This window comes from Copadichromis virginalis, linkage group LG7, assembly GCF_057382275.1.
Source record: "Copadichromis virginalis isolate Kocher_CV1m ecotype Utaka linkage group LG7, C_Virginalis_male_GT1.1, whole genome shotgun sequence".
Classification (NCBI taxonomy): domain Eukaryota; kingdom Metazoa; phylum Chordata; class Actinopteri; order Cichliformes; family Cichlidae; genus Copadichromis; species Copadichromis virginalis.
The window spans coordinates 68694266-68706211 of NC_140624.1; the positions used below are offsets into that span (position 1 = coordinate 68694266).

General features: G+C 43.8%; 1 protein-coding gene across 1 annotated transcript; it reads left to right on the plus strand.

The window, feature by feature from the left end:
- The first annotated feature begins 7064 nt into the window (after positions 1-7064).
- LOC146706732 (zinc finger protein 277-like) lies at positions 7065-11600 on the plus strand. The gene is made up of 6 exons (XM_085461051.1): positions 7065-7129; positions 7651-7864; positions 8139-8286; positions 8560-8691; positions 9802-9844; positions 9930-11600. Exons 1-6 carry the CDS (start codon positions 7102-7104, stop codon positions 10154-10156), a joined length of 792 nt encoding a protein of 263 aa, XP_085317177.1. The 5' UTR covers positions 7065-7101; the 3' UTR covers positions 10157-11600.
- Positions 11601-11946: the final 346 nt, after the last annotated feature.

The window sequence follows — 11946 nt, forward strand, 5'->3', positions numbered from 1 at the left end:
CTGACAGAACCACGAGGGGCATCAGAAACATCTGTGTCACACCTGTCCATCACTACATCTGTGTTAGTGACACTGCTGGAAGAATCCAGATTGCTTTGATTATTGTTTCCTTCCATTTTGTTTGCACTAACACTGCAAGCATCAGACTAAATCATACTTAGTATGTATGACCCCACAGCACCATATCACCCTATTAGAGCACTTCGCTCTCGCTCTGCAGGCCTACTTGTTGTTCCTAGAGTATTTAAAAGTAGAATGGGAGGCAGAGCCTTCAGTTTTCAGGCCCCTCTTCTGTGGAACCAGCTTCCAGTTTGGATTCAGGAGACAGACACTATCTCTACTTTCAAGATTAGGCTTCAAACTTTCCTTTTTGCTAAAGCATATAGTTAGGGCTGGACCAGGTGACCCTGAATCCTCCCTTAGTTATGCTGCAATAGACGTAGGCTGCCGGGGATTCCCATGATGCATTGAGTTTTTCTTCTTCACTCACTATGTATTAACAGACCTCTCTGCATTGAATCATATCTGTTATTAACCTCTGTCTCTCTTCCACAGCATGTCTTTATCCTGTCTTCCTTCTCTCACCCCAACCAATCACAGCAGATGGCCCCGCCCCTCCCTGAGCCTGGTTCTGCCGGAGGTTTCTTCCTGTTAAAAGGAAGTTTTTCCTTCCCACTGTCGCCAAAGTGCTGCTCACATGTCATTGTTGGAGTTTCTCTTTTGTCTCTTTATTATCATAAGGTTCTTACTCTACAATATAAAGTACCTGGAGGCAACTGTTGTTGTTTTTGCTGTATAAATAAAAGTGAACTGAGTTGAATGTAATTTGGTTGAACAGGAAATTCACATCATGGATCTGGAGCAGCTGTGTGATGATGTCATGTCAACATGGACCAAAACCTCTGAGGGATGTTTCCAGAAACTTTTTAAATTTGTGCCACAAATGACTAAAGCAGAAGAGAGCTCAGACTCAGCTTCACTGTCATTCAGCCATTTGACATGATATGAATGAAAAACAGATTCTCTGTCCAGGACCTGGGTCTGAGCGACCCAGGGTCCATGAGCATTTATGACTCTTGTTATATGATATGTGTTTGTTTCTGCATTGTGCTGCTGTTCCTGTGTCTATGATGTTGGAGACCTCACCTGCTCAACCGCCTGCCATAACCACGCCACCATCACTTTACCTACCTGTTGCTGCTGCATCACCGTCCAATCTACCCCCAGTGGCTGCTACACCACCATCATTTCCACTGCCTGCAGCTGCCACACCAGCACGGCCTGCGTGTCACAAACCACCTGCAGTGCTTCGCCATGGGCCATCGGAGCTCTTACGTGGCTGGACCTACTACAAGGCTGTCATCAGATCACTGGCCGGCCACCAGAACTGCTATGCCACAGCTGCCAGACCTGTGGCAGGCCGCTCGAGCTGTTTTCCTGCCGTCACCGTCCATCGGGCCAGCTGCCAAAACTGTGGCAGAACTGTGGTTGATTTTTTCAGTTTTTTGGGGACTGTTTTGACAGCGCTGCTGGACGTGCGGTCGGACTTTGAAACCGTTGGGATTAGGGGCTCTGTTTGCTAGAGGATTTTGTTTTTGCACGGAGAGTGCGGAGACTCGGGAGCAGAGTACAGACACTTGGGAGAAGGCGCGACACGGGAGTCGTGGGAGCGCACTGGAGATTTGTTGTGTGTTACATTTACTTCACTGTAAATCAACGCACTGTTTACTGCACAGAGTCCAGCATTTAGGTCCTTTCTCCCCCACAGTCTGCCACACAGACCGTGACATTCTCAGGTCTCAGTATTGCAGCATGCTACCAAACAACGAGTAAAACATTACAAATAACTACAATTAATAGAACAAGAAATTCTCAAAAATAAGTGCTGAAATATGCAAAAACGTAAATAACAATCACAAATATATAATATTTAAATTTGGTTCTTCTTTATTTTAATGACTATTTACAGATTTTCACTGGAGGCATCAAAACTATGGATGAACACATGGAATTAAACCCTCGGCCTTCTCTCAGCGAGCTTCATGCTGTAGTCACCTGACATGGTTTCACTTCACAGGTGTGTTAACTCCAAAGCTGGAATCCTGGAATTTCTTGCCTTCTGAATCTGGTTGGGACTAGAAGTCAGGTTGGTACGCAGTAGGGCTGCACGATATTAGGAAACCCTGCGATGTGCGGTAACTGCGATCAATATTGCGATAACGATATGACTTACGATAAAATAAATAGCAAAACAAACAAAAAACCCCGAATACATAATTTCCGTTTTACTGCAACAGTTTTATTTAAAGAAAGCTGCCGTATTAGCAGTGTAACAACAAAGTGCACTTTAACATTGAAACATTGCCCCCATAAAAATTTTTGGGTCTTCTTTAAGATCCCAGCTGGCCAGCACCTCACGTAATACACGGGCTATATTTTCACTAGTGTGAGAGTTTGGAAAACACACAGTCTCTAGACACCGTGTTTTCAGTTCAAAGTCTTCGGTGAGGAAGAGCACTGTGAAACTCATATATGGCTCCGTTGTACGACTTGATCATAGGTCTGTAGCGTAGTTTTCAGCTTGGCTCAGTTCAAATGTGACGGTCTTGTGTAGGGCTGGGTATCGTCCATGATTTCTAGAATCGATTCGAATCCGATTCACAAGGTCCTGAATCGATTCGATACACGATTCGATTCAATTTGATTCGATTCAATTTAAATCTGGGAAATTTTGCCTCAGTCAGATTATAATTCAGATCAGTACATTTACATATTTTTGTATCTATAAAAAGGAAGCTGACACACGCAAGACTTTATCACAGGTGTGAGCATCACAGCAGAGGCCTTTGTGTCAAAGTAGCTGAAGATAAAACACAGAAACACATGAAGGTGGTTTTCCTGGCCTGGATTTTATAAAAATATTCTGCAGTACATCAAAAACGAAAGAAAACCATTAACCAGGTTATGAACATTGCCTCTGAAGTTACAGCGGTTTTATTAGAGACAGCGTTTTGCATCATTTTAAAAAGTTTACATTTGTTCAGAAGCCTATTGAACGGCAGAAATTAGGTTTTCTTTTTGGAAGTAAGTAAAAAAAAACATCGGCCGACAGGCTGTAAACAACAGTAGACTTGTGCGTAACAACCAAGCAAATAATGCAGAAAACAGATTTCGGGGACAGACGGGAAACTGTTCTTGAAGTACAGAGAGAGAGAGAGAGCTGTGCATGAAGTGTGATTTTATCCTGGTGGAAGCAAAACAGCAACAGTCAGAGTGAATTCATGACGATGTTTATGTGAAGCGTAGTTTGGATCTTCTTTTGCTGCTGGTTCGGTCAATGTTGTTTGGAGAGAGATCAAACCAACAGCTTTAGAATCTGTGCAAAAACGGCGTGAACACAAAGCGCGGACCCGCCGAAACATCAGAATCAGCGAGCTGTCGGCTTTCAGCCCCGAGCGTGTCCGTGCCGTCGGGTGAGAAAGTCACATCTCACTGATCCTGATCCGTCGGCGCTTTGTGTTTACGTCTCTGTGCAGAATCTGTGTTCCTGCTCTCATTCACTGTTTTAAATGTTTGGTGGTTGTCAAAATTTTGTGAAGTTTCACCTGAGATTCTGGAATTTCGGGCAAAATACATTTATATTAAAAAAATCAATTCAGGATTTTAATGAATCGATATCACGTTATCCAAGCCAGAATCGATATTAATCGATGAATCGATTATTAAAACCCACCCTAGTCTTGCGGCATGTTTCGTACATTTGTGGAATGGCGACATGGGAAAAGTAGTTTCCTGAGGGGATGCGGTATCTCCGGTCCACTTTATGTATCAGACTGGTGAAGCCCTCCCTGCTAACTGTATTTATAGGCAGAGATGGGCAGTAATGCGTTACTTGTAACGCGTTATTGTAATCCGATTACTTTTTTCAAGTAACTAGTAAAGTAAGGGATTACTATTGCAAAAACAGTAATTAGATTACCGTTACTTTCCCGTAGGAACGCTGCGTTACTGCGTTACTAAAACCGTGATTTTTTTGCAAGAATGTCTCATGACAGTGACGTAAGCGAGTGCTACGGTTGTGACAACAGCTGTGTGCAGATCAACAATGGATCATATATCGAGTGCAGGAGAGAGTATGAGCGTGCAGCGTTTAAAGCGTGGAAGTACTGACCTTACTTTGAGTTTGATTCCATAAAAAGTGACAAAAACATTAGTGTCCATTAGCATTGTGCGTGGGAAGAAAACTTCTTTTTACAGCGAAAAAAACCCCTAAACTTCCAAGCAAGCTCCGAGTGCGCTATGACGTAATGGAAAATTCACAGAGAAACTGCCGTATCCTTCCACTGACCGCTGCGGCACACCTGCACCAGGGTAAACCTCCGCCTACCCAACTCCTGCTGTACAGGTGAAAATAGAGCAACAGGACCGCTAGTCTTTGATTTTATTTATTTTCTGCTGTGTTTTACTTGCATCTATTTGAAAGACTGAGTGTAAACACAAAAAATATATATATTTTATGTGCTGGAATGTGCAGAAAATAGGTTTAAATATTAAACAAATTTCTTCCAGTCAGAGAATGCTGCATATAATTAAATTTTTGCTTGATGCATAAAGTTAAAAAGATTAAAATTAATAAAACTATAAAAGTTTTAAAAAGAGACTTTTCCATTTGATTACATTTTGTATGATGGATTATGCAGAAAAAGTAGAATTGGGCTGAAAGATCTATCGCTTTATCACCTATTCAGGTTGTAAATCGTGTTTTTAAAAAGTAACTAAGTAATTAATTACTTTTGAAAATAAGTAATCAGTAAAGTAACGGGATTACTTTTTGGGGGAAGTAATCAGTAATTAGTTACTGATTACTTTTTTCAAGTAACTTTACCAACACTGTTTATAGGCATCATGTCTTTGTCAAAAAATGTGTAATGGCCTCTGTTATTTCTTTGTAGCGCTTCCACGTTTTCTCATAAGGAGTTCCACTTTAAAAACTCGGATACAGAGACGGCCGTTGGACTGCGGCGCTCTTTGTCTTAACATTAGCAACATTAGCTAGCCCTGTCTTTCTGGAACTCTTCAAACAGTTCTCTGTGGTCATGTTGAAGATGATGGTGGAGTCGTGTTTCCTCTGGTGGTTGCCACGAGTGTTCGGCAAGTTTTGCAGAGCACCTGTGTTTGGAGAACGTCGTCTTTACCAAATCCAAAGTACCTCCAAATAAGCGAGGTACTATTTTTTAGCCACGAGTTCATAGTCAGTAGCGTTCTCGTCATGCGTCTCGCTCTCAGCCATTACAACTCCGACTCGTCGCTGCAGCGTTGTTCGCTCCCCACCTACATAGGAGGCGGGCCTCTAATCCATTTGATTGGTTAATGCCGTGAAGGGCTCTGTTCGACTGGTCAAATGTGTAAAGGGGTTTCTTTGATTGGCAAATTCTTTAAAGCATGTGCGTAAACATTTTAAGGTACCCAATTATCGCGGTTTGCGCCGTCTTTTGCAATGGGCCCATCGCACAGGCTGATATTGCGATGACAATAAATTTTTTATTTATTGTGCAGGCCTAGTACACAGCTGACAGCTCTATTTGACAACTGTTAGAATTCATATTATGGCAAGAACCAATCAGCGAAGGAAACAACAGTCTGTCATTTCTTTAAGAACTGAAGGTCAGTCAATCCAGGAAATTGCAAAAACTTCACAAAAACCATAAAGCGCTACAAAGAAACTGGCTCACACGAGGACCGCCCCAGGAAAGCAAGAGCCAGAGTCCCCTCTGCTGCTGAGGATACATTCATCCACCAGCCTCAGAAATCACAAGTTAACAGCTACTCAGATCAGAGCGCAGATAAATGCCACATAGAGCTCCAGTAACAGACACACTCTACATCAGCTGTTCAGAGGAGACTGTGTGAATCAGGCCTTTATGGTCAAATAGCAAGCAGAGGAGATTAGTTTGGGCCAAGAAACACAGGGAATGGACATTAGACCATCTGTGCTTTGGTGTGATGAGTCCAAATCTGAGATCTTTGGTTCCACAAAGGTGAACGATGGTCTCTACATGCATGGTTCCCACCATGAAGCATGGAGAAGGAGTGTCTGGTAGTGTGTGCGCCAGTGAACATGAACTTTTAAAACTCAAAATATTTTTTTATATACTGGTTAAAAGTGTTTGTGAAATACTTTGTTCTTTATGCTGGACTAACAAACTGCAGTCACAAAGACTGACTGTGAGCACTTTTCGGTGATTACAGAGTCATAATAACGTGTCATATATGAGATTATCACCATGGCATGACATCACATCATGTATGTATTTGCAATATTTAAAAAAAACAGCTGACAGTGTGTTTTCATATTTTCATTCTGTGCTTAAAGGGAGAAAGGTTTATTATTTCTGCAGTATTGCTGTCATTGCTTTTATCTATAGTTTTTTTGTTGTTGTTGAGAATAACAGAGTGAGTCAGACTGCAGGATGAACACTGAGCTGTTTGTGCCCCCCAGTGGTCTTTGACCACAACGTGCTTCCAGTGAATTCCCGAATCCAAGCTGTGTGTCATCAGCAGCCACTCCACCTTAAAACTGACTTCACGTATAAAACTTGGGTCATTTATTTAAGAATTTGCACCATATCCAGCCTTCTTGTGCCCCCCTGTACAGAAACTCAAATGTTATTTTCAGACTTTTATTTTAGGGAGCCTTACACCTGTACACATGGTACACATTCACAAATAACGTTTCATTTAAAAATTTGTAATAGAGGGGAGGACACATATGCTAATGTAATGTTAATAAATGGGTATTTATGAACACTAAACTTTCATGTTCAGAGAACACGCTCAGGTATATCTTGAGGATCTGAGTGTTCATGTGATTTATATTCTTTGCTATATATATGCAACAACGTCCAACGTTACATGTTAGTCAACTTCATTCACATTAATTAACCTTCAGCTTTCGAAACTTAAGTTTTTATATTTCCTTGAACCACTTGAATGCACCTTTTCTAATTCGTGTTTTACCGGGGGTCCGCGAAGGCGCTTCGTTGGCATTTTACGGCCTCCGATTGGTACGATTTGTGTTATTTGCACCACGTGACACCAGACATGGCCGCCAGCGAGCCGAGTAAAGACGGTAAGTGTGACCTTTTAAACGTGTCCGCGGCTTTAATGCTGATATCTGGTGGTCTGCGTGCAAAGGTTTGGGTGTCGGTGACTCTCCGAGTCTGTGGGAATCCACAATCAGCAGAAAAAAGGCTAAAAAAAAATCAGAAAAGCAGGCGGGAACCCGCCCGGCTAAGCTAGCAGGCTAGGAAATAGCTGGGCTGCTAACTGTGATTATACAGCAATCTCTATATTCAGTCAGTACTCAGTCTGACAGCTGTGAAGTTTATTCAGGATTTAACAGCGTGTAAAGTCTGAGTTCGATTAATGAGTTATTTAATTCATTAATTTATTTATTTTTTTACTTTTAGATCATAGTTTTGTCCCCACGGGTGATGAAAATAATTGTATACAGACAGATTTTTGTAGATCAGAGGGAAATGCTTCTTCATGCCAGGCTGTACATTCTCGCTTCCGCTTGGTTTTGACTCACCTGGTCTGGAGTAGAGTGTGTGTGGTATATAAGGTGTAGTCTCTCTTCTGCTTTCTCAGGTAAGGACAGCATTCTGGAGCAGGTGTGTTTCCCCGATCAGCCGGCTGACACCTCCAGCCCTCCCGGTGTTCAATGTCCCGGCTCCGAGCCGCTGGTCTGCCTGTTCTGCTCTGAGTCCGTCCCACCGCCGCGGAAAGACGTCCTCCTCAGACACCTGCTGATGGAGCACAAGCTTGTCATCGCCGACGTCAAACTCATCGCAGACGTCCCAAAGTACGAGCCACACATGCTCCGGCTCACTCGTTTAACTCTCGGGAACACGTTTGGATGTTTTTAGCATTTGGAACTCGATCATTTCACCAAAGACTTCCTGTAATTATTTGGGGTGATGGGGGGAAACCCTTACCTTACAAGTATAAATATATACAACAAGTCCAGCATGTCCACGCCTGTTAGTGTGCTGCTTTTATGAACCGTGACGAAGTGTTTCTGTGCGCCGGTAAACCTGGCTGTGAGTCGGTTTTTACTGACGAGTTTCCTCCATCAGGTACTTGCTGTACTGGAAGGGCAGATTCCTCGAGCAGCCGCTCACAGATTTCTGCAGCGTCATCAAAACCAACTCCACGGGCCCAGTCGGTGAGTTCACTCAAACAGGTAACGCGCCGCAGGATTCCCATCAGTCCTGGAAACCTCACGTGTGTTAGATGAAAGCAGACAGAAGGTAGAGCTTCCTGAAATCATGTGACTAAAAGCTTCTTTGCTTCCTGTAGTCATCTCTTATGATCCAACCCCCAAAAAGCTGCTTTTTACGCATAATTCCATAAACATCATTCAGTGACATGTCTGAGCCTGAACCAAGATACTGAACCTTGGATTGTCCCTCCTGATAATATTCTTATTTACTGTGTCAGCCTGGATGCAAAAGTTTCAATCAAGTCCACTTCCTAGTCCTCCTCTGATCCTGTGTAAATGTCTGCTCGTTTCATCTCTGTATCGTCCGCAGTGATTGGTCGGACTGGCAGGCTCATCCGGTCTCTGCAGTGTGTCTGTTCTGTGATCACCAATCGGAGACGTTGGAGCAGATCTACGCGCATATGAAGGTACGGGAACGTAGAAGTTTCAGAGAAGGAAAATATCGTTTTCTGCTTTTCATCCCTGAAACGATTCTGCAAAGGCTTCTGGGAGAACGGAGACAGTGCACACTAACAGGAAACGATCTGCTTCCTGAGGTCTCTGCAAACATATGAATCCATCGTTCGCACAAAACATGGATTTTACTCAGAAAGTGCCCTCACACACAGACGGACCGAAGCTGAAGAGCTTTTAAAATGAAGCGCCTTTTATTTTGAAAAGTTTCCAAATAAATACATGATTGTCAAAACTTTAACGAGCAAATAAAAATGTTTCCTCGTTGTTGGGTCTGTGTTTCCACAGGCCCCGCTAGTTTAGAGACTTATTCATCATGAAGGAAACAAGACATAACAGAACATCTTCAACCGGTTTTTCACTCGTTAACGAGGGAAGTCTTTGGTCAAGAACCAGCTCTTGGAGCCCACGCCCCTGTCCTGTCTCAGACCCGAAGTCCTTCAAAGAGCAGCTTCCCCCGTAGCTATTTATTGACATGGCAGTTACAATACACAATACAACACAAGCACCTCCCACGTAAAACCCCCCAATGGTTCTAAGACAAGGGTGTGTGTGTGTGTGTGTGTGTGTGTGTGTGTGTGTGTGTGTGTGTGTGTGTGTGTGTGTGTGTGTGTGTGTGTGTGTGTGTGTGTGTGTGTGTGTGTGTCATAAAAGCAGGAAGCTCACAACAGATCTGTCAGGATGCATCTGCAATAAAAGCTCCCCCAGCACAGAGTGGCTGGAGAGGTCAGAGACAAAGGAACGTCTTGATCCTATAGGTTGAACTCAGACCGTACAAATTTAAGAAACACGATGACAACATTCAACAATTAGACTTAACACTCGTGAACAATAAATAAATCTAGGATTGGACGTCGACTGCAGTCCGATTTTGTCGTTGATTAAACGTTCTGGTTTAAAGTCAGAACCAGTTTCCCAAACGTGACTCTAAGTTTGTGCTCACGAGTGACGAGTTTACCTGAGAGGCAGAAAAGTTTCTCTCTGCTTTCTGGTTTTGTTATTTATGAAGTCTGTAACGGGCGTCGCGTGCGTGACCCTGACATCTTTCTGTTTTGTGTTTGCAGGAGGCTCACGGCTTCGACCTCCACCTCCTTAAGACCGAGCTCAGTGGGTGAAATCGCCGTGGTAATTCGAGCGCAGTTTGCTTCTATTTCTTCCTTCTGAGTGTTTCTAATGTTCTGTCCTCCCTCAGACCTCAAGTTCTACCAGCAGGTCAAACTGGTGAACTTCATCCGGCGGCAGATCCATCAGATCTGTGCTCTCCTGTGCACGCTCTCTGACAGCGAGGAAGGCGACGGTGACGAGGAGCATCGCGGCGAGGAGATCCCGGTCATCGCGGAGGACATCTCTAACCTGAGAGCGCTGAAACAGTCCAGTGTCCTCAAGCAGCTGCTGAAGGAGCGAGGAGGCAGCAGCTAGGACCACAGACGGACACGTGTCATACGTTTGACTCAAAGGCGTCTCTGACGTCGGCTGAGCTCAGCTCATGGTGACCACATCCCACATGGCTGGAACGCAGCGGCACGGGTTTGAGTCCGGCCCTTTCCCTCTCAACTATTTCCTGTACGTCTCTACTTAGTAAAGATAAGAAAGGCAAAAGAAGAGTCCTCTCCACAGCTGGACACGCGGACGCCATGATGTCCGCTGAAACGTAATTGCTCTGCCTCGTGCAATGAAGCTGAAACATGCGTTTTCTTGAATATGAATTTTAGTACTCGAGTAAAAATGATTTTTTTTTGTAACTTGTAACTGAGCTGGATTCAGTGCTGTGGTGGACGAGCTCATCGTCAAGATGAGACGAGAGACTCTTTATTGTCATTGCACAGTCACACTTGGAACAACAGCACTACACAATTGCAAACTGTCCCGCGTCGGCACTACGCACAACACAAACAACACAACACAGGAACTTAATAAATGAAAAGAATGAGTGTATGTTTTACTGCACATTGTTATTATTGTTGTTGTTGTCCCCTCAGAAAGCCCAGGGACGTCTCGTGCCTGAAACATCTGTCCTATTTGGTGTTTCTGTTGTTTTTCTGCATCGCTTTGCTGAGCGACACCTGCCGTATGGTGGAGCCGAACTGCAGCGCTCAGAGTTTTCACCGCGTCCTTCGCGTCCAGGCTCACGTTCACGAACATGCAGCACTGAGGAGAGAAACGAGAGGTCGCTGCAGGAACTCACTGCTGTCAAACTTCCTGTTTTATCCTCATTTCGTACTCTGGCAGGCTGTAGGACATTTTGGACAATCTATAATCTTCTAACACAAAAACATACAAGTGTTCACTGAAGTAAACACACAGAGCAGTAGCAGATTTTTTTAAGTGTTTTATTTATTTTCATTTGCTGCTAACTGCCTTGTTTTCATTTGTAGTTTTTGTAGTAGGAAGAACTACAAAATCTACAAATAAACAAAGAGCAGTTAGCAAATGTAGTGCTCTCCACTATGTGAAGCCCTCACATTAATTTTTAGATTTTTCAGTTTAAGCCAATTAAATGAAATCCAAAAATTCAGCCCCAACAATCAAATGATCCCCTATGAGCAAGCACTCTGGCAACGGTGGAGAGGAAAAACTCCCTTTTAACAGGAAGAAACCTCTGGCAGAACCAGGCTCAGGGAGGGGCGGTCTTCTGCCATGACTGGTTGGGGGGTGAGGGGCAAAATTAAATCAAACATAAAGGAGAGCACAGCGTATTTATGACAGGTCGGTGGACTGTGGCTCGAGTTCAAAAGATGCTCGAATCCCGCCTGAGGTGGTATGGACACGTGATTCGAAGCAATGAGAACTCAGCAAAAACGACTATTAAGGATCGACCCAGATGGACGCCGGCCTCGAGGCAGACCCCACAGAGCGGGACATTCGCTTCAGCTGAAAATCTTAGAGGCGACCCAGAAAGCTGCAGGAAACGCAATGACACATCCGGCAACAGTTAAACCTACTTTAAGTAGGTTTACACCCCACGAACCAGGCGATTCTCTTTCTGTTTTCTCTTGTTCCCGTACCGCTGGGCGCTGAAGATTTTCCACAGTTTGTCTGAGTTCTGCCATCTCTTGCCTCTGTTGTGCGTTTTCTTGACTGAGTTGTGCGTTTTCTAGCTTGAGTTGTGCGTTTTCTTGATCAAGTTGTGTGACATTGTGACTGAATTCTGTGCACATTTCAGTCACTCGTGCGTGTTCTTCGATGAGTCGTGTGTTTTGTTCAATGAG

What these genes read in the sequence shown, in the direction of transcription:
- LOC146706732 (XM_085461051.1), top strand. Translation starts at nt 7,102, where the DNA reads ATGGCCGCCAGCGAGCCGAGTAAAGACG. An exon ending in AGATCTACGCGCATATGAAG is followed by an intron (nt 8,692 to 9,801) that starts GTACGGGAACGT and finishes TTGTGTTTGCAG; the next exon opens with GAGGCTCACGGCTTCGACCT. An exon ending in CCTCCTTAAGACCGAGCTCA is followed by an intron (nt 9,845 to 9,929) that starts GTGGGTGAAATC and finishes GTCCTCCCTCAG; the next exon opens with ACCTCAAGTTCTACCAGCAG.